The sequence below is a fragment of the Pristiophorus japonicus genome, chromosome 12, assembly GCF_044704955.1.
Source record: "Pristiophorus japonicus isolate sPriJap1 chromosome 12, sPriJap1.hap1, whole genome shotgun sequence".
Taxonomy (NCBI): Eukaryota; Metazoa; Chordata; class Chondrichthyes; family Pristiophoridae; genus Pristiophorus; species Pristiophorus japonicus.
In genome coordinates this window covers 133,801,932-133,828,492 of record NC_091988.1, presented here as the reverse complement: position 1 = coordinate 133,828,492, position 26,561 = coordinate 133,801,932, and the positions used below count along the sequence as shown (strand labels likewise).

The 26,561-nt window shown below is 47.2% G+C and overlaps 1 protein-coding gene across 1 annotated transcript in view; it reads right to left on the bottom strand.

Annotated features, from left to right (window-relative positions):
• Positions 1-21,101: 21,101 nt before the first annotated feature.
• Positions 21,102-26,561, bottom strand: part of LOC139277472 (enhancer of filamentation 1-like) — a 142,552-nt gene continuing 137,092 nt past the window's right edge. Inside the window, exons 6-7 of the mRNA XM_070895961.1 lie at positions 25,470-25,568; positions 21,102-22,527 (exon numbers count right to left, since the gene is read on the bottom strand). Coding sequence (XP_070752062.1) covers positions 22,087-22,527; positions 25,470-25,568 — 540 coding nt within the window. The 3' untranslated portion in view covers positions 21,102-22,086. The remainder of the gene's footprint in view (positions 22,528-25,469; positions 25,569-26,561) is intronic.

Below are 26,561 nucleotides of genomic sequence, written 5' to 3'. Positions count from 1 at the left end.
ACCTATCTAAATCTCTTTGCAGCCTCTCTGTGTCCTCTGCACAACCCGCTTTCCCACTAATCTTTGCGTCATCTGCAAATTTTGTTGCACTACACTCTGTCCCCTCTTCCAGGTCATCTATGTATATTGTAAACAGTTGTGGTCCCAGCACCGATCCCTGTGGCACACCACTAACCACCGATTTCCAACCCAACCCATTTATCCCGACTCTCTGCTTTCTGTTAGCTAGCCAATTCTCTATCCATGCTAATACATTTCCCCTGACTCCGCGTACCTTTTTCTTCTGCAGTAACCTTTTGTGTGGCACCTTATCGAATGCTTTTTGGAAATCTAAATATACCACATCCATCGGTACATCATTATATCATTATATCCTCAAAGAATTCCAGTAGATTAGTTAAACATGATTTCCCCTTCATGAATTCATGTTGCGTCTGCTTGATTGCACTATTCCTATCTGGATGTTGCGCTATTTCTTCCTTAATGATAGCTTCAAGCATTTTCCCCACTACAGATGTTAAACTAACCTGCCTTTTGTCTGCCCCCTTTTTTAAACAGAGGCGTTACATTAGCTGCTTTCCAATCCGCTGGTACCTCCCCAGAGTCCAGAGAATTTTGGTAGATTATAACGAATGCATCTGCTATAACTGCCGCCATCTCTTTTAATACCCTAGGATGCATTTCATCAGGACCAGGGGACTTGTCTACCTTGAGTCCCATTAGCCTGTCCAGCACTACCCCCCTAGTGATAGTGATTATCTCAAGGTCCTTCCTTCCCACATTCCCGTGACCAGCAATTTTTGGCATGGTTTTTGTGTCTTCCACTGTGAAGACCGAAGCAAAATAATTGTTTAAGGTCTCAGCCATTTCCACGTTTCCCATTATTAAATCCCCATTCTCATCTTCTAAGGGACCAACATTTACTTTAGTCACTCTTTTCCGTTTTATATATCGGTAAAAGCTTTTACTATCTGTTTTTATGTTTTGCGCAAGTTTACTTTCGTAATCTATCTTTCCTTTCTTTATTGCTTTCTTAGTCATTCTTTGCTGTCGTTTAAAATTTTCCCAATCTGCTAGTTTCCCACTAACCTTGGCCACCTTATACGCATTGGTTTTTAATTTGATACTCTCCTTTATTTCCTTGGTTATCCACAGCTGGTTATCCCTTCTCTTACTGCCCTTTTTCACTGGAATATATTTTTGTTGAGCACTATGAAAGAGCTCCTTAAAAGTCCTCCACTGTTCCTCAATTGTGCCACCATTTAGTCTGTGTTTCCAGTCTACTTTAGCCAACTCTGCCCTCATCCCACTGTCGTCCCCTTTGTTTAAGCATAGTGCGCTCGTTTGAGACACTACTTCCTCACACTCAATCTGTATTACAAATTCAACCATTCTGTGATCACTCATTCCTAGAGGATCTTTTACTAGGAGATCATTTATTATTCCTGTCTCATTACACAGGACCAGATCTAAGATAGCTTGCTCCCTTGTAGGTTCTGTAACATACTGTTCTAAGAAATAATCCCGTATGCATTCTATGAACTCTTCCTCAAGGCTACCCCATGCGATTTGGTTTGACCAATCGATATGTAGATTAAAATCCCCCATGATTACTGCCGTTCCTTTTTCACATGCCTCCATTATTCCCTTGATTATTGTCCGCCCCACCGTGAAGTTATTATTTGGGGGCCTATAAACTATGCCTACCAGTGACTTTTTCCTCTTACTATCTCTAATCTCCACCCACAATGATTCAACATTTTGTTCATTAGAGCCAATATCGTCTCTCACAACTGCCCTGATATCATCCTTTATTAACAGAGCTACCCCACCTCCTTTCCCTTCTTGTCTATCTTTCCGAATTGTCAGATACCCCTGTATGTTTAATTCCCAGTCTTGGCCACCCTGCAACCACGTTTCTATAATGGCCACCAAATCATACCCATTTGTAATGATTTTTGCTGTCAACTCATTTACTTTATTTCGAATGCTGAATGCGTTTAGGTAGAGTGTTTTAATACTAGTTTTTAAACCATGATTCTTAGTTTTGACCCCTCCTGCAGCCCCTTTATATTCATACATATTATCCCTTCCTATCACCTTGTGGTTTACACTTACCCCAGTGCTACTCTGCTCTGTTGCCTCCTGCCTTTTGCATTCTTTCTTGGGGTCCTGTTCATCTGAGCTCTCACCCACTCTTGCTCAGACCCCTCTCCTGGGTTCCGAATACTCCTTGCATTGAGGCACCGAGCTTTCATGCTTGCCTTTTTATTACACTTTGACCCTTTGGAATTTTGCTGTACAGTGGCCCTTTTTGTTTTTTGCCTTGGGTTTCTCTGCCCTCCACTTTTACTCATCTCCTTTCTGTCTTTTGCTTTTGTCTCCATTTTGTTTTCCTCTGTCTCCTTGCATTGGTTCCCATCCCCCTGCCATATTAGTTTAACTTCTCCCCAACAGCACTGGCAAACACTCCCCCTAGGACATTGGTTCCGGTCCTGCCCAGGTGCAGACCGTCCGGTTTGTACTGGTTCCACCTCCCCCAGAACCGGTTCCAATGCCCCAGGAATTTGAATCCCTCCCTGCTGCACCACTGCTCAAGCCAAGTATTCATCTGAGCTATCTTGCAATTCCTACTCTGACTAGCACGTGGTACTGGTAGCAATCCCGAGATTACTACTTTTGAGGTCCTACGTTTTAATTTAGCTCCTAGCTCCTTAAATTCGTCTCGTAGGACCTCATCCCTTTTTTTACCTATATCGTTGGTACCAATGTGCACCACGACAACTGGCTGTTCTCCCTCCCTTTTCAGAATGTCCTGCACCCGCTCCGAGACATCCTTGACCCTTGCACCAGGGAGGCAACATACCATCCTGGAGTCTCGGTTGCGGCCGCAGAAACGCCTATCTATTCCCCTTGCAATTGAATCCCCTATCACTATCGCTCTCCCACTCTTTTTCGTACTCTCATGCAGCAGAGCCAGCCACGGTGCCATGAACTTGGCTGCTGCTGCCCTCCCCTGATGAGTCATCCCCCTCAACAGTACTCAAAGTGGTGTATCTGTTTTGCAAGGGGATGACCACAGGGGACCCCTGCACTACCTTCCTTGCACTGCTCTTCCTGCTGGTCTTCCATTCCCTCACTGGCTGTGGACCCTTTACCTGCAGTGTGGCCAACTCACTATACGTGCTATTCATGAACTTCGCTCCACAGATGAAATCGCGTGCACATCCCCCCCCCATTTCCACTTCATCTCAGCCAACCAGCTCCTCCCCAAGAGCACGGTGCCATTCCCTGGGACAATCCAGAGTGGCAGCCAGTTCTCCGATCCATTGTGTGTGACCACCAAGTTTGCACTGCCTAGCACTGGGATGATCTCTCTGGTGTACGTCCGTAACTGCATGTCAGTGCGTTCCAGTTTAGGCCTGTTAGCTTTGAGTGGCCATAGTTTTTCAAATTGTTGGGCACTCATAAGTGACTGGCTGGCTCCTGTGTCCAGCTCCATGCGTACCGGGATGCCATTTAATCGGACTTTCATCATTATAGGTGGCGTTTTGGTATATGAGCTGTGGATGTCTGCCACATGAACCCGCTGGACTTCAGCGTCCATAGCTTTGCCCCAAGCATCAACCTGCCTTGCAGACACCTTGTCTGGTTCCTCTGCCTCGTAAACTAGCCTCGCTATGAGCTTTCTGCACATTCTGGACAAATGTCCACTGAAGTTACAGTTTCTACAGATAAATTGTTGAAACCTACAGGTTTTCGCAGCATGTCTACCACCGCACCACCAGCATGAGCTGATATTGTTGTGAACAAAGGAACTGTTACCAGGCATTCCTCTCGCATTGTCCCTTGTGATGGCGTGAATTGCTGATCCCCCTGCCATTGTCTCTGTTGCTGGCCCACCCTAGAGTCTGTTGCTGCATGGGTGGTGTCGAATTGCCCTTGTCTGCCTGCGGGATTCTGAGTCGCGTTTACAATGTTAACTCCCAGGTCCATCGCCACGTTGGAACCAGGGCTGTGTGCATAAATTATCTTGGTCTTCTCTTCCCCTGCCATGAAGGTCTGAGCTATCAACGCTGCCCTTTCCAAAGTCAAGTCCTTGGTCTCAATAAGCTTCCTGAAAATCCTGGCATGACCAATGCCCTCAATGAAGAAATCCCTTAATATCTCCCCCCTGCAGGCGTCTGTGAACTTAGAGGTTGGCCAATCACCGAAGGTCCGCAACGAAGTCCAATATGCTTTATCCCTCCCGACACCGGTGTGTATAGAACCGGTGTATAGAACCGGTGCCGGGCCATGTGTATACAGCTCGCCGGTTTGAAAGTGCTCACCGATCAGTATGCTGAGCTCTTCGAAGGACTTGTCCGCCAGCATCTCTGGTGCGAGCAGGTCTTTCATCAGCGCATACGTCTTGGATCCGCAGCTGGTCAGTTGATGCGCCCTCCACTTGTCAGCTGCTTCCTCTCTCAGCCAGTCCTTCGTGACATAGCTCTGCTGGAGCCCCTCAATGAAATCGTCCCAGTCTTCACCAACACAGTTACTGTTCCTCTGTGCTACCAGTGGCCATCCTCGTGGGTCGTTGATTCCCGTTTCTCGTCACCAAATATGGTGTCCTTGCACCTTACTATAGAATCACACGAGGCATGTACTGCAGACAAGGTCACTATGTGACCTGAACCTTTATTCCCAGGACCTCCCTTTATATACCTGGATGACCAGGTGAGGAGTGTCTCCCACAAGTTCACCCCCTGTGGTCAAGGTGTGCATTTCTCAAGTGTATATAGTGTACAGTGTTGTTACCTCTCTGCTCAAAAAAACAACCCTTGACCCCACTGTGCTTGCTAGCTATTGCCCCATCACCAACCTCCCTTTCCTTTCAAATCCTTGAACGTGATGATGGCAGATTTGAAGGAGAGGGGGACAGTACCTGAGGATAGAGAACCATTAACAATGTCGGCTAACATGGGAGCCAGAAAAGGAAGTTGGATAGTCAGCAGTTTAGTGGGAGTAGGATCAAGAGAGCACAAAATGAGTCTCATGGACAAGCTGAGCGTAGAGAGGTCAAGAGGAGAGAACAGAAAGAAATTGGAGAGAGATGAGAGTTCAGGACTAGGGTAGGGGGGAACCTCAGAGGAAGTTGGGCCCCTGTGGGCTCTGAGAAGGAAGGGTACTGGCAGAGGCAGCTGATCGGATAGTCTCAATCTTTGAGACAAACAAGTCCATGAGCTCCTCATACTTGTTGGAGGCGAGTGTGGTGGAGGCAGGGGAGAGGGGTTTAAGAAGACGATTAGCAGTAGAGAATAGTAGCCAGGGGTTATCTTTGCATTCCAGAATGATCCTGGAATAGTGAGCAGCTTTGGCAGACAAGAGTAGGACCCGATAATGCTTTATGTGGTCCAAATCCGTGCCTATCTTTCTCGGAACTCCATGTTTGAATCCCTTCAATCTGGTTAGAAACAGCTCTCAGTTAGAAATGGCTCTCATCAAAGTCACAAATGACATCCTTTGTGACTGTGAAAAGGGTAAACTATCCCTCCTCGTCCTTCTCAATCTTTCTGCAGCCTTTGACATGGTTGGCCACTCCATCCTCCTCCAACGCCTTTCCACCATCGTCCAGCTAGGTGGGACTGCACTCACCTGGTTCCATTCTTATCTAATCGTAGCCAGAAAATCTTCTGCACTGGCTTCTCTTCTCACTCCTGTACAGTTACCTCTGGTGTCCCCCAAGGATTTATCCTTCATCCCCTCCTATTTCTCATCTATATGCTGCCCCTTGGCGACATCATCCGAAAACACGGCATCAGATTCTACATGTACGCTGACGACACCAAGCTCAGTACTCGCCACCACTTCTCTTGACCCCTCCATTGTCTCTAAACTGTCAGACTGCTTGTCTGACATCCAGTACTGGATGAGCAGAAATTTTCTCCAATTAAATATTGGAAGACCGAAGCCATTGTCTTTGGTCCTCGCCACCAATTGCGTTCCCTAGCCACTGACTCCATCCGTCTCCCTAACATCTGTCTGAGGCTGAACCATACTGTTTGCAATCTAGGTGTCATATTTGATCCTGAAATGAGCTTCCGGCCACACATCCGTGACATAACTAAAACTGCCTATTTCCACTCTGCTGCTGAGATCCTCATCCATGCTTTTGTTACCTCTAGACTTTAGGTCATCCAAAACTCAGCATCCCAAGTCCTAACTCGCACCAAGTCCCGCTCACCCATCAACCCTGTGCATGCTGACTTACATTGGCTACCGGTTAAGTAACGCCTCAATTTCAATATTCTGATCCTTGTTTACAAAGCCCTCCATGGCCTTGCCCCTCCCTATCTCTAATCTCCTTCAGCCTCACAACCCCCTGAGAAGTCTTGTGTTCCTCAAATCCTGCCCACTTCTGCATTCCTGTTTATAACTACTCAACCATTGGTGGCCGTACCTTCAGCTGCCGAGGCCCCAATCTCTGGAACTTCTCTCTGCCTCTCTACCTCTCTTTCCTTCTTTAAGACGCTCTTTAAAACTTATCTCTTTGACTAAGCTTTTGGTCATCTGCCATAATTTCCTCTGTGGCTCGATGTCAAATTGATTTGTTTTTTTCTTATAACACTCTTGTGAAGCACCTTGGGATGTTTTACTACGTTAAAGGCGCTATATAAATAAAAGTTGTTGTATTTAGATGATGTCACCAAGGGGCAACATGTAGATGAGAAAGAGGAGGGGGCCAAGGATAGGTCCTTGGGGGACACTAGAGATAACGATGCAGGGACAGGAAAAGAAGCTATTGCAGGTGATTCTCTGGCTACGAGTGCAGTCCCACCCAACTAGACGATAGTGGAGAGGCGTTTGAGTAGGATGGAGTGGTCAACCGTGTCAAAGGCTGCAGACAAATCAAGAAGGACAAGGTGGGATAGTTTGCCTTTGTCACAGCCACAGAGGATGTCATTTGTGACTTTGATGAGAGCTGTTTCGATACTGTGACAGGAGCAGAAACCGGATTGGAAAGATTCAAACATTTTGGGGAAAGATAGGCACAGATTTGGGAGGCGCAACATGGTCAAGGACTTCGGAGAGGAAAGGAGGTTGGAAGTGAGGTGGTAGTTTGCAAGGACGGGGGGGGGGTCAAAGGTTTTTTGAGGCAAGGGGTGATGACGGCAGATTTGAGGGAGAGCGGAACAGTATCTGAGGAGAGAGAACCGTTAACAATGTCAACTAACATGGGAGCCAGAAAAGGAAGTTTGGTGGGAATAGAGTCAAGGGAGCAGGAAGTGGGTCTCAGGGACAGGATGAGCGCAGAGAGCTCATGAGGGGAGATCGGAGGGAGACTGGAGAAAGATGTGAGTTCAGGGCTAGGGCATGGAGCATCCTTGGAAGAAGATTAGCCCGGTAGGCTTGGGAAGGAAGGGAAATGGCAGAGGCAGCTGAATGGATGGTCTCATTCTTAGAGGCAAAGAAGTCCATGAGCTCCTCACACTTGGTGTTGGAGGTGAGGGTGGAGGAGACAGGGGAGAGGGGTTTAAGGAGACAGTTAGCAGTGGAGCATAGAAGCCAGGGTTTATCTTAACATTCCAGAATGATTCTGGAATAGTGAGCAATTTTAGCAGATGAGAGCAGGACCCGATAATGTTGTGTGGTCCAGCCAGATCTGGCAGTGAATGGCTGAAGCAGTTGTCCGCCATATCTGTTAAAATCTACATCCAAACTCAAACAGGCACAACAGACTGTGTGCCTCCTGGGAAAAATAAATACTCAATCCCCACTCTCCAAGGAAAGATGAAGCTGAAGAAACAATTCTAGTGAGTCACTTAAATCAACCCAACACGAGCAGGGAAGTGGCTGTTTAAACGATTGTGGAGAAGCTGAATCAGAACGAGTCGATGTAATGCAAGATTGTTATTAGACCCAGTGGGTTAGGAATCCTGTTAATCCTGCAAACCACTATGTTGCACAAATCCACGTTGGATCACAACAAACACGAGCCTCAGATCGAGGAGGCAGAGGTATATGGGGTGCATATATTTGCCACGAAGTGTCCCCCGATAATGCTGAAGGTTGAACTAAATTGAGTCCCGGTGTCAATGGAGCTGGACACGGGCACGAGCCAGTCCATCATGAGCAAAAAGACTTCTGAAAAATTGTGGTGCAGCAAGACCTCAAGGCCAATCTTGACTCCAATTCGCATGAAACTAAGAACTTACACAAAGGAACTGATTCTGTAATCGGCAGTGCTACCATGAAGGTCTCCTACGATGGAGCGGTGCACAAGCTACCACTGTGGGTGGTACCGGGTGATGGCCCCACGCTGCTCGGCAGGAGCTGGCTGGGGAAGATGCACTGGAACTGGGATGACGTCCGAGCGCTCTCGCCCGCTGACGTCACTTCGTGTGCCCAAGTCTTAAACAAGTTCCCTTCACTTCGAACCAGACATCAGGAAGATCCAAGGAGCAAAAGTGCAGATACATCTAATTCCGGGGGCACAACCCATTCATCACAAGGCAAGAGCAGTACCGTACATGATGAGAGAAAGGGTAGAGATCGAGCTAGACCGCTGCAAAGAGAGGGCATCATTTCACCGACAGAATTCAACGAGTGGGCCAGCCCGATCTTTCCAGTCCTCAAGGGAGACAGCACCGTCAGAATCTGTGGTGATTATTTCTTCATTTATATCAATTATATCAATCATTTCTTCCTGCAGAATCAATACCCACTACCAAAGGCCGACGACCTTTTTGCAACGCTGGCGGGAGGAAAAACGTTCACGAAGCTGTACTTGATCTCAGCCTACATGACGCAGGAGCTGGAGGAATCATCGAAGGGCCTCACCTGCATCAACACACACAAAGGTCTCTTCATTTATAACAGATGCCCGTCTGGAATTTGATCAGCCACGGCGATATTCCAGAGAAACATGGAAAGCTTACTGAAGTCGGTCCCGCACACGGTGATCTTCCAGGACGACATCTTGGTTACAGGTCGGGGCACAGTCGAGCATCTGCAGAACCTGGAGGAGGTTCTTAGTCGACTCAACCGCGTGGGGCTCATGTTAAAACGCTCGAAGTGTGTTTTACTGGCGCATGAAGTGGAGTTCCTGGGGAGGAGGATCGGGGCGGATTGCATCAGGCCCACCGATTCGAAGATGGAGGCAATCGAGAATGCACCGAGGCCACAGAACGTGACAGAGCTGCGGTCATTTCTAGGACTCCTGAACTACTTTGGTACCTTCTTACCGGGTCTCAGCACACTGTTAGAACCACTGCATGCCTTACTGCATAAAGGGGATGAATGGATATGGGGCAAAAGCCAAGAAAATGCCTTTGTAAAAGCTAGAAAATTGTTATGCTCTAACAAATTGCTTGTGTTGTATGATCCATGTAAGCGTTTGGTACTAGTTGGTGATGTGTCGTCGTACGGCGTCGGGTGTGTATTGCACCAAGCTAATGATTTTGGGAAGTTGCAACCGGTTGCTTATGCATCCAGGAGTCTGTCTAAGGCTGAGAGAGCCGACAGCATGATTGAAAAAGAAGCATTGCTTGTGTCTATGGGGTAAAGAAAATGCATCAGTACCTGTTTGGGCTAAAATTTGAATTGGAAACTGACTATAAGCCACTTATATCCCTGTTTTCCGAGACTAAGGGGATAAACACTAATGCATCGGTCCGCATCCGGAGATGAGAGTTCACGTTGTCCACATACAACTACACCATTCGCCATAGAAAACTGTGCCGATGCTCTCAGTAGGCTGCCATTACCCACCATGGGGGTGGAAATAACGCAGCCCGCAGATTTAGTCATGGTTATGGAAGCATTTGAGAGTGAGCAATCACCCGTCACAGCCTGACCGATTAGAACCTGGACGAGCCAGGACTCCTTACTGTCCCTAGTTTTAAAACTCTGTGCTTCACGGGAGCTGGTCCAGTGTCCTAGTGGAAATGCAGGAAGAGATAAAGCCGTACCAGCGGCGCAAAGATGAAATGTCTGTACAGGCAGACTGCCTTCTGTGGGGCAACCGGGTAGTGGTCCCCAAGAAGGGCAGAGACACCTTCATCAGTGACCTCCACAGTACCCACCCAAGCATTGTAATGATGAAAGCGATAGCGAGATCCCACATGTGGTGGCCCGGTATCGATGCGGACTTAGAGTCCTTCGTTCACAAATGCAACACATGCTCGCAGTTAAACAATGCATCCAGGGAGGCGCCACTAAATTTATGGTCTTGGCCCTCCAAACCGTGGTCTAGGGTCCATGTCGACTATGCAGGCCCATTCTTGGGTAAAATGTTCCTTGTGATTGTAGATGCGTACTCCAAATGGATTGAATGGGAGATAATGTCGGCAAGCATATCTGCTGCCACCACTCAAAGCCTGCGGGCCATGTTTGCCACGCACAGCCTGCCCGATGTCCTTGTGAGCGACAACGGGCCATGTTTTACCAGTGCCGCGTTCAAAGAATTCATGACCCGTAACAGGATTAAACACGTTACATCTGCCCCATTTAAACCAGCATCCAACGGTCAGGCAGAGAGAGCAGTGCAAACCATCAAGCAGGGCTTGAAGAGGTTAATGGAAGGCTCACTGCAGACTTGCCTATCCCGAGTCCTGCTTAGCTACCGCTCACTGGGATTCCACCTGCTGAACTGCTCATGAAAAGGGCACTTAAGACAAGGCTCTCATTAGTCCACCCTGATCTTCATGAACAGGTAGAGAGCAGGTGGCTTCAACAAAGTATATATCATAGTGCAAACGTGTCACGCGAGATTGAAATCAATGACCCCGTATTTGTATTGAATTATGGACTAGGTCCCAAGTGGCTCCCCGGCACTGTTGTGGCGAAGGAGGGGAGTAGAGTGTTTCGGGTCAAACTTTCAAATGGGCTCATTCACCGGAAACACTTGGACCAAATCAAACTCAGATTCACGGACTATCCTGAGTAACCCACCTTCTTTGACCTCCCAACATACACACCAGTGACAACCGACACCGCGGTTGGCCACGAAGCGGAACCCATTATCACAGCAGCCCAGCAAGACTCACCACATTAGGCAGCCCAGCAAGGGCCCAACAGACGATTCACCAATACCAGCATCTGCACCAAGGCAATTAACCAGGGTAAGAAGGGCCCCAGATCGACTCACCTTGTAAATTGTTACACTGTTGTCTTTGGTGGGGGGGGGGGGGGGGGGGGAGTGTTATATGTGGACTTGTATATACCTTGTACAACCACAAGAGGGCTCATCTCCTGGAGTCCCAAGGGATCCCATAATCCCTTGGGAGCACAGGTATTTAAGGAGGCCTCACAGGTTGGAGAGGCACTCTGGAGACCTGCAAATAAAGACTACAGTCACACTTCACTCTGAGCTCACCGTATCCAGTCAGACTCTTTCTTCATACATAACAATGTGGGGATGAGGTTGAGGGTGTAATCAAAATACAAAATGAATACTTGAGGTATTCACCAAAGGGAGAATAGTGTATGCACACCGAATTCCTTGAAGCTGCTCCGGCATCCTTTGTTGTCCGGCCCTCAGTGCATCGATTTTGAAATCCTCATTCTCGTCTACAACACCCTGCATGGATTCTCTTCTCTCCTCCTCCTCCTCCTCATCTGCAGCTTCCTCCAGCCCTGCGTCCCGCGGAAGGTCACTGCCTTTCTGCTGTGTGTCGCCACCTCTCCCCATTCTACCATCCTGCCCCATGCTCCCCCCAAACCCCTCGGCCTTGCTTTCTCTTTCACGTTCCTTTTAAAAGCCTCTTTAAAACCTGCCCCCTTGACAGCACCTTCAACCATCTCCCCTCCTTTCCCTCCTACTGTTTCCCCCTCTCAAATTCTGATGACTATCTGAGGCTGAACCAGACTGTAACCTAGTTATATTTGACCCTGAAATGAGCTTCTGGCCACATATCTGCGGCATAACTAAAACCGCCTATTTCCACCTCCGTAACATCGCCCGCCTCCACCCCTGCCTTAGCTCATCTGCTGAAACCCTAATCCATGCCTTTGTTATCTCTAGACTTGACTACTCCTGGATGGCCTCCCACATTCTACACTGTGTAAACTTGAGGTCATCCAAAACTTGCTGCCCGTGTCCTAACTCGCACCAAGTCCCGCTCACCCATCATCCCTGTGCTCGCTGACCTACATTGGCTCCTGGTTAAACAACGCCTTGGTTTCAAAATTCTCATCCTTGTTTACAAATCACTCCATGGCCTCGCCCCTCCCTATCTCTGTAATCTATTTCAGCCTCTCAACCCCACGAGATACCTGTGCTCCTCAAATTCTGCCCTCTTGAGCATCCCTGATAACTTATCAACCATTGGTGGCCGTGCCTTCAGCTGCCTGGGCCCCAAGCTCTGGAATTTCCTCTCTCAACCTCTCCGCCTCTCTACACCTCTTTCCTCCTTTAAGACGCTCCTTAAAACCTGCCTCTTTGACCAAACTTTTGGTCATCTGTAATTTCTTTTTATGTGGCTTGGTGTCAAAATTATTTGTAACACTGTTGTGAAGCGCCTTGGGATGTTTTACTACATTAAAGGCGTTATATAAATAAAAGTTGTTGTTGTCATTTAGAATGTTTTGCTCCTTTTAAGGTGTTCAAGAGACATCAGTTGTTTTCAGAGTGAGAGAACACATGACTGTAGCAACAATATTTTATTGAAAATGTATAAAAACACAATGATTAGAAAAAAAATACAGCAGTCTGCTAGAGCGCAGTGTGACTTCACTCACCAGAATACTGAACTCCAGATCTACAAAACAATTCTGAATTTTACATCTCATTTTATAGCAAAGGTTGAAGGGTTTCTATAGCCGCTATCAATTGTGCACATACTTTAATTTGTTCAACTGGTGTTGCCAGAACGGGCAGCCTTCTCAGGTGTCAGCCTTGCCTCTGAGTTAGAAAGTTGTGTGTTCAAGCCCCAGTCCCAGAAGTGCCGTCTTTCGGATGAGACATTAAACCCAAGATCCTACGGAACTATTTGAAGAGAAGAAATTTCTTCCAGTGTCCTGGCCAACATTTATTCCTCGACCGTACCTTAAACAGATTCTCTGGTCATTTATCTCATTGCTGTTTGTGGGATCGTGCTGTGTGCAAATTGGCTGCTGTATTTCCTACATTATAATTGACTACACTTCAACAGTACTTGATTGGCTGCGAAGCGCATTGGAACAGCCGGAGATCGAGAAAGGCGCTATAGAAATGCAAGTCTTTCTTCTAATTTTCTATGTCTTCTTTGAAATTTCTCGAGTATTCTCCTCTCTCCTGATGGGGTACAGTTCCGCAGTCACCCACTGCCTCCCTGTGCCCATTCTGCATGTGGGAGTGTAGACAGTGAGTGCTGCCAGGCTGTCTTTGTGAGGAGCATCAGAGTGCAATTCTGCCTCTTTCCTCGCCCAGACTCAAGAAATTTCAAAGAAGACATAGAAAATTAGAAGGAAGAAAGACTTGCATTTCTATAGCGCCTTTCACAATCACCGGCTGTTCCAATGCGCTTCACAGCCATTGGGAGCAACAACACTGATCGGAAAATAAACCTGGGAGCTTCAGGATATGAAAGGTTCTGTTTCACATTTTGCAGTCAGGGAAATCTTTATAAAGAGAGTCTCAAGGAGCGTTGAAAGGGGGAGGGGAGTTCTGTAATAGGGTGGAAGACAGGAGAGATTAGAGAGACAAAAGGGATGATGGGCCAACTTGAGATGGTAATGGCAGTAGTTAGGAAAAGATGTGTCTAGATAGAGTGTGAATGTTGGGATAATTACCAGCTGCCGTGGGAGACAGAGAGAAAAAATACATAAGATCGGGAGGGGTTACAAAAAATGTAAACCCCTTGATCTTATGAATACCCACAGACCTTCCCATTTGTTCTTTCTTCCCTTCCCCCTTTCAGTGCTCCTTAATAATCTGTTAATTTCAAACTTTCCCCAGTTCTGACGAAGGGTCATCGACCCGAAACATTAACTCTGTTTTTCTCTCCACAGATGCTGCCCGACCCGCTGAGATTTCCAGCATTCTCTGTTTTTATTTCAGATTCCAGCATCCGCAGTATTTTCCTTTAGTTAAGAGAGTCTCACTGTTACCGCCCCTGTAAGGGCTCTGTCCCCAACAGGGACCACGCTTAGAGAGGTAGGGGGGTCTCATCAGCAATAAAGGCCAAGATGTTTTTTGGAGACAACCACTGCTCTATGAAGCAGTTGGGAGTTAAACAATCCCCAGCTAAAGATTTAAGAGCTGCACAAATACAAGAACATGGCTGCACTAAAAGAAATTGTAAAAATATAATTATCATACTGTGAGCATCACCATCAAAACCCCTGTGCAACTTCAATGTTTGCAGAGAATTGTTTAATATAAGCATTTTTAAAAAATTATTTCTGGCCAGAGAATATTTTTGTTTCAACAGTGAATACTGAAGATATTTGCAATGGTGACTGAGCCTCACAGTGTGGGAGACTTGGATTTACATCAGTAAAAATACATTCAGTATCACAGGATTCTGGGGAGGGGGTTACTGAGCCTCACTGTGAGAGTTGGATTTACATCAGTAGCGCTAGTCACCCCTGTGCTTGCTGACCTACATTGGCTCCCAATCCGGCAACACCTCGATTTTAAAATTCTCATCCTTGTCCATGGCCTTTCCCCTCCCTATCTCTGTAACTTCCTCCAGCCCTGCAACCCTCCGAGATCTTTGCACTCCTTCAATTCTGGTCCCTTGCATCCTGATTTTCTTGGCTCCACCATTGGCGGTCGTGACTTCAGTTGTTTAGACCCTAAGCTCTGAAATTCCCTCCCTCGACCTCGTCACACCTCTCTCCTCCATTAAGACGCTCCTTAAAACTTACCTCTTAGCACCTGTTCGAATATCTCCTTATGTGGCTCGGTGTCAAATTTAGTTTGATAATCGCTCCTATGAAGTGCCTTAATACGTTTTACTACATTAAAGGCGCTATATAAATTCAAGTTGTTGTCAGTAACACGGGGCACTGGGGGAAGAGGGTACTGAGCCACACGGTGCGAGGGAGCTGGTGTTAAGTCAGTAGTGCTACAGTCAGTAACACGGAGCGCTGCCTGGAGTTGGGGGTTACTGGGCCAGGGCAGTAGCAGGGCATCTAACGATGTTTGCCATTTGTTAGACTTGCCCCTTGCCCCTGGCTCCTTCAGCTCAAAACATATTTTCCCACAATGTTGGTGAAAGTGAGAGCTGCCAACAATAACAACTTGTATTTATATAGCGCCTTTAACGTAGTAAATCATCCCAAGGCACTTCACAGCAGTGTTATGGCAAAACTTTGACACCAAGCCACATAAGAACAAATTACAGCAGATCTTGGTCAAAGAGGTAGGTTTTAAGGAGCATCTTAAAGGAGGAAAGAGAGATAGCGATAGGGAGAGGTTTAGGGAGGGAGTTCGAACTTCAAGTGAACAGGACAAACAACAGGATATCTCCTTAACCAATCAGATTCAAGGATTGGGAAATAAACACTGGAAGGACTGAGAAGGAGGGTGAATTCAATGCCAAATCAGGTACAGAAAGAGAAGGAAAGAAAGACTATTGAGAGAGAGAAAGGAGACAGAAAGGAAAGGTTAAAATAAAAATGTAAATTTTAAAATTACTAGCTCTAATTACTGCAATGGTTGCAGTTCATATCTATCGTGCAAATACAGCACCATCCCGCCATTCAATGCTTGTCCACGGTGAGGCAGACAGCGAGATGCCGTTTACACAAAGTTAATGGCAACTCGAGTGGAACTTTTGGATATTTACATTTAACCATGCATCTGCTCCTCGCCTGAAGTTGCTGTACCATTTACGCACAAATAATGGAGAGGGCCAATAGCCTTACTGTTATTTTGACAGCAAATTCTGGCCCAATATTAGTTGAGATACAATTAGTAACTTATGGTGCTGGTTGGAGGGGTTACTGAGCTCTACTGTGTACAGAGGTGAATTTACATCAGTGGAGATATAGTCAGTAATGCAGAGTTCTGGCTGGAAGGTGTTACTGAGCTGCACAGTGCCAGGGATCTGGATTAATATCAGTAACACAGACTATTGGCTGGAACACCTATCTGTGGCTCAGTGGGTAGCACACTCACCCTTGAGTCAGAAGGTTGTGGGTTCAAGTCCCACTCCAGGAACTTGACCACACAAATCTAGACTGACACTCCAGTGCAGTGCTGAGGGAGTGCTGCACTGTCGGAGGTGCTGTCTGTCAGGTGAGGTATTAAATTGAGGCCCTGTCTGCCCTCTCAGGTGGATGTAAAAGATCCCATGGCACTATTTTGAAGAAGAGTAGGGGAGTTATCCCCGGTGTCCTGGCCAATATAATAAAAACAGATTATCTGGTCATTATCACATTGCTGTTAGTGGGAGTTAGCTGTGCGCAAATTTGCTGCCCCGTTTCCCATATTACAACAGTGACTACACTCCAAAAGTACTTAATTGGCTGTAAAGCGCTTTGAGACGTCCGGTGGTCGTGAAAGGCGCTATATAAAATGCAAGTCTGTCTTTTCTAAAGAGGACCATCCCACACACAGGTCATAGACCCCCATCTGAGCAGCAGTCCCATAGGACCCCACCTCTCAGCATTGCACTGCACTGATTCAGCTGCTTTGCACTGTGTGGCTCAAAATCTGCTCCTTACCCAGTCTCTGAATGTTATCATCACTGTTCAAAATGAAGTATTCAAAAACAAATAGACAGAAACACTAAGGAGTTTTAGTGTTCCTTATCTGTAATTTTTCGCTGGGAGGGCCCGTACAGCTCCGATCCGCGCTATAATTTAAACACTGGGAATGTGACTCACCTTTTTTAAAACATCACTTCATTAAAAGCATCTTCTATAAAAACTCCTATTACAACGTTAAACTTTTTTTTTTAGCAAATTCTCAAAGTAAAGAAAATATTATCATTACTCCTATATTCCATTCTTTTATGTACACTATTTACAGGAATCATTTAATGAAGTACTTTATTCCCTCTCAATCTCATTCCTTTGAATTTTTATGCAGTAAGCTTTAATTTTTTTTTTCAAACAATATCTTGCAGTCTTGTCTTCAATTTGAAGCCCTTCACCCACTGAGGGAGATCTTGCCTCCAATGTCGTTTGGAAGCTTTTAGTGCAAAGACAAGAGCACCTGCAAAATCTACAGGCAGTGAGCTGTGTCCAGCTCATATCTTAACCTGGCACTGTGGGAGTCACTTGAATCATCCAGTTGGATGGTTAGATAATGAATGATTTGGTAGAAGGCACATTAATGGTCGATTATTCCTGATAAGCATGTACTCTTCTTCCCAGCTCCCCATCCCCCTCTTTCCTGAGTAGGATCGAGATGGCGGAGCAGTTCCCAATCTTTATGGGAACCTAGATAGGGAGTAGGAAATGTCAGTAGGATATTTGACAGCAATGTGCATCACAGCTGAGCCGATTCTGTTTTTACCGAACATACACACATGAGCACTTTCCAGCCAAAGTCACTGGATAGCGATTAGGAACATGAACCTTGGCTGATTTTGTTCTGTCTATTCTGAACACCCTCCTGCTCTCAGGTTTGCTAAGGTACCAACAGCAAACATTTTATTTTCTATTTGTTATCCACGGGTTTCCTGACTTACACTGATGGTCAGTGAACTACTTGGCTGCAACTCTGCCTCAGCCATTCAGTCTAGCCTGGATCCAGACAAATCACAACCTCATTTATATCGAATTAAATCTAGTACCTTCAGTCACAGGAAATTACCATTTGTTTTGGTAAATATCGATTTTAACCTGGAAACCATCAAATGCAAGCATGTGATGTCAAGCACCAAGCTCAGGATCGTCTGCTTGTCCATGCAAGGCAGAAAATGACACAATGCATTGGAGGCAGACTGAGCTGTGCAATGAGCAGAAAAAGTGGTACATTTTAAAACACATTGGAGGTGAAATTGGTCTTGGGCGGTAGTGCAAAGCGGGCAACAGTGAATCGACAGTCTGTTTTACACTCCGCCCGATTTCGTAGCACCTATTTTGTTCCACTGCTCAAAATCAGTTTTAATCCCACTGGGATAGCCTGAGTGCTCACTCACGCACTCTAGTGGCCATCACTGGTGTTGCACATGAAAGGGGTCAACACCTTCACCGAGGCGTACGAAAGCATAGGCCTTACACTAAACATCCGTAAGACAAAGGTCCTCCACCAACCTGACCTCGACACACACCACTGCCCCCCAGTCATCAAAATCCATGGACAATGTGGACCATTTTCCATACCTCGGGAGTCTACTATCAGTAAGAACAGAAATCAATGACGAGGTCCAACACCGCCTTCAGTGCACCAGTACAGGCTTCGGTCGCCTGAGGAAGAGAGTGTTCGAAGACCAGGACCTCAAATCTGGCATCAAGCTTATGGCTCAGAGACGTGGACTATGTACACAGACATCTCAAATCGCTAGAGAAATACCACCAGCACTACCTCCGCAAGATTCTGCAAATCCATTGGGAGGACAGACACATCAACGTTAGTGTTCTCGCTCAGGCCAGCATTGAAGCACTGACCACACTCGACCAGCTCCGTTGGATGGGCCACATTGTCCGCATGCCTGACACGAGACTCCCAAAGCAAGCGCTCTACTCGGAGCACCAACATGGCAAGCAAGCCCCAGGTGGGCAGAAGAAACATTTCAAGGACACCCTCAAAGCCTCCTTGATAAAGTGCAACATCCCCACCGGCACCTGGGAATCCCTGGCCTAAGACCGGGAGGGCGATGAGCACCTCGAGTCTCGTCGCCAAGAGCATGCGGAAACCAAACGCAGACAGCAGAAGGAGCGTGCGGCAAACCAGACTCCCCACCCCCCTTTCCTTCAACCACCGTCTGTCCCATCTGTGACAGAGACTGTAATTCCCGCATTGGACTGGACAGTCACCTGAAAACTCACTTTTCGAATGGAAGCAAGTCTTCCTCGATTGCCTATGATGATGAGGAAGCTGTAGACGGCCATTGACCATGACGGTGCTTTCCCCGTAACAATGTGAGTATAGCTCTGTATTTTTCCAAGCCCTGTTTGTGGTTGGCCCACCTACTTCCTGCAGCACGTCACATTGGAGGGGAGGGGAGGGGCGAAGATCCATCTCAAACAAATGTCATTGTGCACCCGACCCTGTGCCAAACTCATTTACTTTTCAACTCCAGTGCAGAAAAGGAATACTTGGCTCTTAACAAGGAGATCACTTCTCCAATAGACAGGAGTACTAGGCTATCATGGAGTTACAGATCGATAGAAACAGTGTGGACATCAGCTGAGCAGTTCTCAAACCTTCCCCCCCCCCCCACTTGAAATGTTGCACTTTCTGGAGGCTGTAATGACATAATATGAATGTTGATACTCGTTCCTTTGCTTTATATTTCATACCAGTTTGCAGCTATAATTTTAAGATATTCCCTTAACAATCGGCATAATGTATCAATTAGTCAACAACAAACGGCAGATCTCTGTGGCCAAAGGCTGGAGTTTGCTTGCTGAATATAGCGTGGTCAATCTTAGGTTAATTTTAGGTAAGCTAATCTTAGGTTATAAAGAACCGTGAAAGTGTTCCAACCAAGACTTTGCTTTTGCGTGGGAAAGGGTGGGGGTGGGGGGAGATAATTTGAATTATGATGTTGCAGATTTGTGATAAACCGGATGAATTGTGTATATGGGAGACCCACCAGCACTGAAGCACCTCTTGCACAATACCCCACCCCCCCTCCCTTTAATAAATGCTGGCTATTTTACTGTTGGACGTGTAAGTTTGCAACACCTAAAGCTCTGATTGGGTCCCCTTGATCACAAGACCTGATTGCCGATTGGTCCCCTTGGAGGATAAGACACACCCAGCATTTTCTCTGGAATGTGTAATTAGCACCGCCCTGTGACTTTGCAAAGTGTAATTCGAGCCATTCTGACTGCCGACTCCAGACAGAGCAGAGCTCACTTGGAACAGACAGTGCTCACTCTCACAGATTAAGACTTTTTCCCACCTCTCCAAACAAGTTCCTGCCCCCACCCCCACCAAGTGCCTGACCATCCCCCACCACCCCCCCCCCCACCCCACACCTGGGTCAAGTTTCTGACCTCTTTCTTCCTCCCCACTCCCTCCCCCGCCTGAGTTCCTGACATTCTTCCCCCACTGCACCTCCCCCATGGTTCCTGACAATTTCCCCCAAGTTCTTTCCCCACAGATTCATGACCTTTCTTTCCCCCCCCCCTCCCCCAGCATAGATGGGGCATTGTGTGTGGGTCACAGATTGTTAACACGTTTATTGGGTATAAAGTGAATGGTGACAGTGTCATGACTTCCAGATTTTGTCCAGTCCAATGATGTCACCTGCCTCTCGCACACCGAGCTTTCCAAGAAATCAAGCAGGCGTCGGGGGAGGAGAGAACGTGGTGCGAGTGTGAAGGGGGTGGGATTGGAAGACCGTGATCCGTCTTACCATCTAGATCATGTTCTCGCTATCAACCGTCCCGTCCCCCCCCCGCCCTCCCTTAGACCTGGATCACGTTCTTCCCCCATCCCCACTGTACCCTCCGTGCTCTTTACCCCCCTCCCCCCACCACCGAGTTCCTGACCTCCTCTATGAGTTCCCTCTCTCTCCCTTCCGATTCCCTCTCCCCCACTCTCTCTCTGCCTCCTCCCAGTCTCTCTCTGCTCTCTCTCACCTACTCTCTGCCCCCCCCTCTCTCTCTCTCTCTCCCAATCTCACCCCCCAATCTCTCTCTTCCACCCCCCCCCCCCGTCTCTCTCGCTCTCTCTCTCTCTCTTTGCCCGAGTCTCTGATTTTCTCTCTCCCCCCACCTCCAGTCTCTCTCTCTGCTCCTTTCTCTCCCTGCCTTAGTTTCTCTCTCTCTGCTCCTCTCTTTCTCTCCCTCAATCTCTCTCTCTCTTCCCCCCCACTCTCTCTCTCCTTCAGTCTCTCTCTCTCTCTCTCCCAGTCTCTATCTCCCATCCCCCAATCTCTCTCTCTCCCCCCACTCTCTGCCTAAGACTCTCTCTCCTCTGTCTCTCTCTCTCTCGTCTCTCTCTCTCCCTCAGTCCCTCTACCCCATCTCTCTCCTCCCCCTCTCTCTCTCTCTCTCTGCCCTCTCTCTCTCTCCCTCAGTCTCTTTCTCTGCCCCAGTCTCTCTCTCTCTGCCCCTCTTTCGGATTAACGTCTTTCGGATGAGACGTTAAACCTAGGTCTCGGCTGCCCTCTCAGTTGGACGTAAAAGATCCCATGGCACTATTTCGAAGAGAGCAAGGGAGTTATCCTCAGTGTCCTGGCCAATATTTATCCCTCAATCAACAAAAACAGATTATCCGGTCATTATCACATTGCTGTATGTGGAGCTTGCTGTGCGCAAATTGGCTGCCGGATTTCCCACATTACAACAGTGACTACACTCCAAAAAAAGTACTTCATTGGCTGTAAAGCGCTTTGAGAGGTCCGGTGGTCGTGAAAGGCGCTATATAAATGAAGTCTGTCTTTTTATTCTCTCTCACCTCCGACTTCCTCTCTCTCTCTCTCTCGCTCTCTCTCAGAGGGCTGCGAAAATGTTTTGTGTAAATAATCACAGCGATATTCTGGGTAAAAGTCCTGGAGATAACCCAAAAGCCCCAGTAGCAGGCTCAGGTTCGAGCAGTGGCACCACGCGGTTTGGCCCCACTTCCGGTTTCCTCGTATATCGAACTGCGCATGGGCGACCCGATCAAGCGAGAGCCTGCGCAAAAAAGGGGAGGAGTCCACCGTGCGCATGCGCAGAAGGACACAACAATATTTGTGCAGAGAATCACTCCGATTACTATTTGGCTAAATGGAACCATTTCCTTTAACCAAAGTGCCAATTGGCTGGAAATCCAACTTTCGGCTTCTCTCCGCGGTCACCGTGTTGCTGGGGGAAAGGGGCAGCCATGTTTGTTTATTTGCGCCTTGAATCTTGCCTCATCTTCTCAAAATAAAAACTGCCAGGAATCAAATGTCAAGAGATAAAAACAAATTATCGGGACCCCTGAAAAGATAGATATATATTTTTAGTGAATTTTTAAGCTAAGAGAGGAGATAAGATGTCCTTTTTCCCCAGTGGTCAGCCCCTTTATGAGGCAGTGGCCTGTTCCAGCAGGAGCCTGAGCTGCTCGGCCTGCTTGGAGAGTTCTGCCACCTGCTCCTTCATCTCTTGCACGGTGACCGGGTTCGGATGCATCACGGCGTTCTTGGTTGCCACGGCCACCTTTTTCATCCGGCCGCAAAACAGGTTGCTTCGGCTGAGCACCTCTTTGTGAAAGTGCTTCTGCCCCGTCTCCCGGCACAGCATGTCCACCAGTTTCTGCCCGATCATTATCACCACCTTGCTGTGCTTGATCAAAATGTCCGCCGACTGGTTTCCGTTGATGCTGTCAGTGTAGGACACGATGGCCTTGTGCAGGGTGCTGAAGTATATTTTGCACTGGTCGGAGCTGGAGGCCGGGGTCTGGATCGCCTTCGGACTCGTTTTAATGCTGCCGTCACCTGGTTTTCGAATCTTTTCTTCTGTCATCTGTACAAGAGTTGGGAAAAAAAAAGAGTTACGAAAGAAAGACAACCTCAGGATGTCCCATAGTGCTTTGCAGCCAACGAAGAACTTTTTGAAGTAACTGGATCGACTCGGCTTATATTCACTGGAATTTAGAAGAATGAGAGGGGATCTCATAGAAACATATAAAATTCTGACGGGATTGGATAGGTTAGATGCAGGAAGAATTTCCCCGATGTTGGGGAAGTCCAGAACCAGGGGTCACAATCTAAGGATAAGGGTTAAGCCATTTAGGACCGAGATGAGGAGAAACTTCTTCGCTCAGAGAGTGGTGAACCTGTGGAATTCTCTACTGCAGAAAGTTGTTGAAGCCAGTTCGTTAGATATATTCAAAAGGGAGTTAGATATGGCCCTTACGGCTAAAGGGATCAAGGGGTATGGAGAGAAAGCAGGAATGGGATACTGAACTTGCATGATCAGCCATGATCATATTGAATGGTGGTGCAGGCTCGAAGGGCCGAATGGCCTACTCCTGCACCTATTTTCTATGTTTCTATATAACAGGGATGTACCAAGCAGGGTGGATAAAGGGGGAACCAGTCGATGTTATTGCAAAGGGGATGGAGTATAAAAGCAGGGAAGTCTTGCTATAGCTATACAAGGTATTGGTGAGGCCATACCTGGAATACTGCGTGGGAAAGCGAATTGTGAGGAGGATGTAAAGAATCTGCATAGCGATATAGGCAGGCTAAGTGAGTGGGCAAACATTTGTCAGATAGAATATAATGTGGGAAAATATGAGGTTATGAAGAATAAAAATGAAAATTATAATTTAAAGAGAGAGAGACTACAAAATGCTGCAGTACAGAGGGATCTGGGGGTTCTCGTACATGAAACACAAAAAGTTAGTATGCAGGTACAGCAAGTAATCAGGAAGGCAAATGGAATGTTGGCCTTTATTGCAAGGGGGTTGGAGTATAAAAGTAGGGAAATCTTGCGACAACTGTGCAGAGCGTTAGTGAGGTCACACCTGGAGTACTGCGTACAGTTTTGGTCTCCTTGTTTAAGGAGGGATATACTTGCATTGGAGGCAGTTCAGAGAAGTTTCACGAAAGATGAAGGGGTTGTCTTATGAAGATAGGTTGGGCCTATACTCATTGAAGTTTAGAAGAATGAGAGGTGACCTTATTGAAATGTGTAAGATTCTGAGGGGGCTTGACTAGGTAGATGCAGAGAGGATGTTTCCCCTCGTAGGGGAATCTAGGACTAGGGGGTATAGTTTCAGAATAAGGGGTCGGCCATTTAAGACGGAAATGAGGAGGAATTTCTTCTCTGAGGGTCATGAATCTTTGGAATTCTCTACCCCAGAGAGCTGTGGAGGCTGAGTTATTGAATATATTTTTGAATTACAGGGGAGTCAAGGGTTATGGGGAACAGGCAAGGAAGTGGAGCTGAGGCCAAGATCGGATCAGCTATGATCTTATTGAATGGCAGAGCAGGCTAAAGAGGCCAAATGGCCTACTCCTGTTCCTATTTCTTATGTTCTTATGTAATGTATAAAACACAATAGCCACTGTGCACACAGCAAGATCCCACAAGTAGCAATTAAATAAATGACCCTATAATCTGTATGTGATATTGATTGAAGGACAAATATTGGCCAGGACACCGGGGATCACTCCCCTGCTCTTCTTTGAAGACTGCATCGACACTAAAGGGAACATGAAGAGTAAGTCACAATAAATCCAACAGGGAATTGAGGAGAAACTTCTTTATTCAGAGAGGGGTTAGAATGTGGAACATGCTACCACAAGGAATAGTTGAGGTGAATAGCATTGATGCATTTAAGGGGAAGGTAAATAAGCACATGAGGGAGAAAGGAATAGAAGGCTATGTCGATGGGGTTAGATGAAGAGAGGTGGGAGGAGGCTCGCGTGGAACTTAAACACCGGCACGGACCTGTTGGTGCGCTGTGAATACTGTGTAATACAATGTAACCTGGAGAAAGACGTGAGTTCAGGGCTACAGAAGGAGGCAAGCTTAGGGGCAACAGTTCGGACTAAGCTGCAGGGCTGCGCAGCGGTCTGGAATCCCCACGCAGGCCGCTCACCGGAAATGGAAATAACACGCATGGACGAGAAATGGAATGGGCCGCACAGACAGTTTAATTCCCCGAGCATCCAAAACAAATTACAGGGAACATTGCTTAGGCTAAGTTTGGCTCGGTGAGCTTAGGGGTAGAGGAGCGGAGCGGTAGAGGCAGCCGAACGGACGGTCTCAATCTTAGCGACAAAGGAGTCCCTGAGCTCCTTGCACTTGTTGGTGGAGGAGGCAGGGGAGAGGGGTTTGAGAGGAGAGGATTGGTAGCGGAGAAGAGAAACCAGGGCTTATCTTTGCATTCCCGGATGGTCCTGGAGTAGTGAGCAGTTTTAACCCAACAGTGACCCAGCCAGATCTGGCGATGAATGGCGAAACCAATGTCCAAATCAGCATCCCTTGGGCTCGCCATATAGCACAGAATCATATAGAAAAATTACATCACAGAAGGAGGACATTCGGCCCATCGTGTCCGTGCCAGTAAACAAAATTGAAACAAAAAGGAAAATGCCCCACTGCCTAGTGTGGCCATAAAATATTTTAATGAAAGAATCTTTGATGTATTACTTTGATGGAATTCGCTGCATCAGAGAGCTGTGGAAGCTGGGACATTGAATAAATTTAAGACAGAGATAGACAGTTTCTTAACCGATAAGGGGTTATGGGGAGCGGGCAGGGAAGTGGACCTGAGTCCATGATCGGATCAGCCATGATCGTATAAAATGGCGGAGCAGGCTCGAGGGGCCGTATGGCCTACTCCTGCTTCTACTTCTTATGTACTTGTAATAGTTTTTCAAAATCAATAATAGTGCAAATTTAGCTCAAGAAAAACACACTTTACATCATCCCAGTAACAGCAGGCCAGGTACCTGTCGTTCCAACAGTAGCTTTTTGTGCTTGAAGCTTTCCTTTTCCTTCTGCTTGATGCTCTCCTTTTCCTTCTCCTGCCTTTCGAATTCCTCCTTCCTCTGCAGGGAAAGAGCAGTGAGACCATCAGGAGAACGTTGCTCATGGCCCCAGAAGAGCCCCAGCGGGAGAGGCCTTGGGCCTAGGCGCTGCTGGAGGACTTGGTCTGCTCAGGAGCACCTTTCAATGGGCAGGTCCCAGCTGATTCGTGAGTGGCACAGGCTGCGGTGATTGTACAGGTGGTTGAGTGAGCAACGGCATTGCAGACACTGCTGACCGGATCGCTACTTCCCAGGTCCGCCCATGTCCAAATGCTGCTTGTCCACCAGCACCTAGAATGACCAGGGCAACAGGCGCACGGGAGCAACATCACCTCTCAAGTTCCCCTCCGAATCGTACACCAGCCTGACTTGGAAATGAGTCATAATCCTGGAACTCCCTCCCTAACAGCATTATGGGAGTACCTTCACCACACCGACTGCAGCGGTTCAAGAAGATGGCTCACCACCACCTTCTCCAGGGCAATTAGGGATGGGCAATAAATGCTGGCCTTGCCAGCGATGTCTACATTCTGAGAATGGACATATATATATATATAAAATAAATTATATTTCAGCTACTTCACTAAAAAGCCCCACACTCCCATTCTGATTGGGATGAAGTGTGCATCTTCCTCGGGGAATGTGTGCATTGCTCATCTAGCTTTTCAACTGTAAGCAATTCACCTGGATTTATATTTGTAATTGGATGATTTCTCACAAACATGACATCTCAAATGCACTTTCAAAATGCAAGGGACATACCGGACAGACGATCACAGTGGATTATCAGTGTACAAGCAAGTCCACTGCGAGTGGCGTGTACTGTAGCGGCTACAGTCGCTGGGTCCAGTGTAAAGCACCCTCGGATTCACCAGCACAAGGGAGGTGTTCACTGCAGCCCACAGCTCAGTTCCGTTTGTGTTTGCATTCCATGCTTACTTTTTGAATTGAACGGGCTTGCAGCTTTGGAAAGGCTGCTGCCTGAATAAATCCTTAATCAGAACACCAAGATCC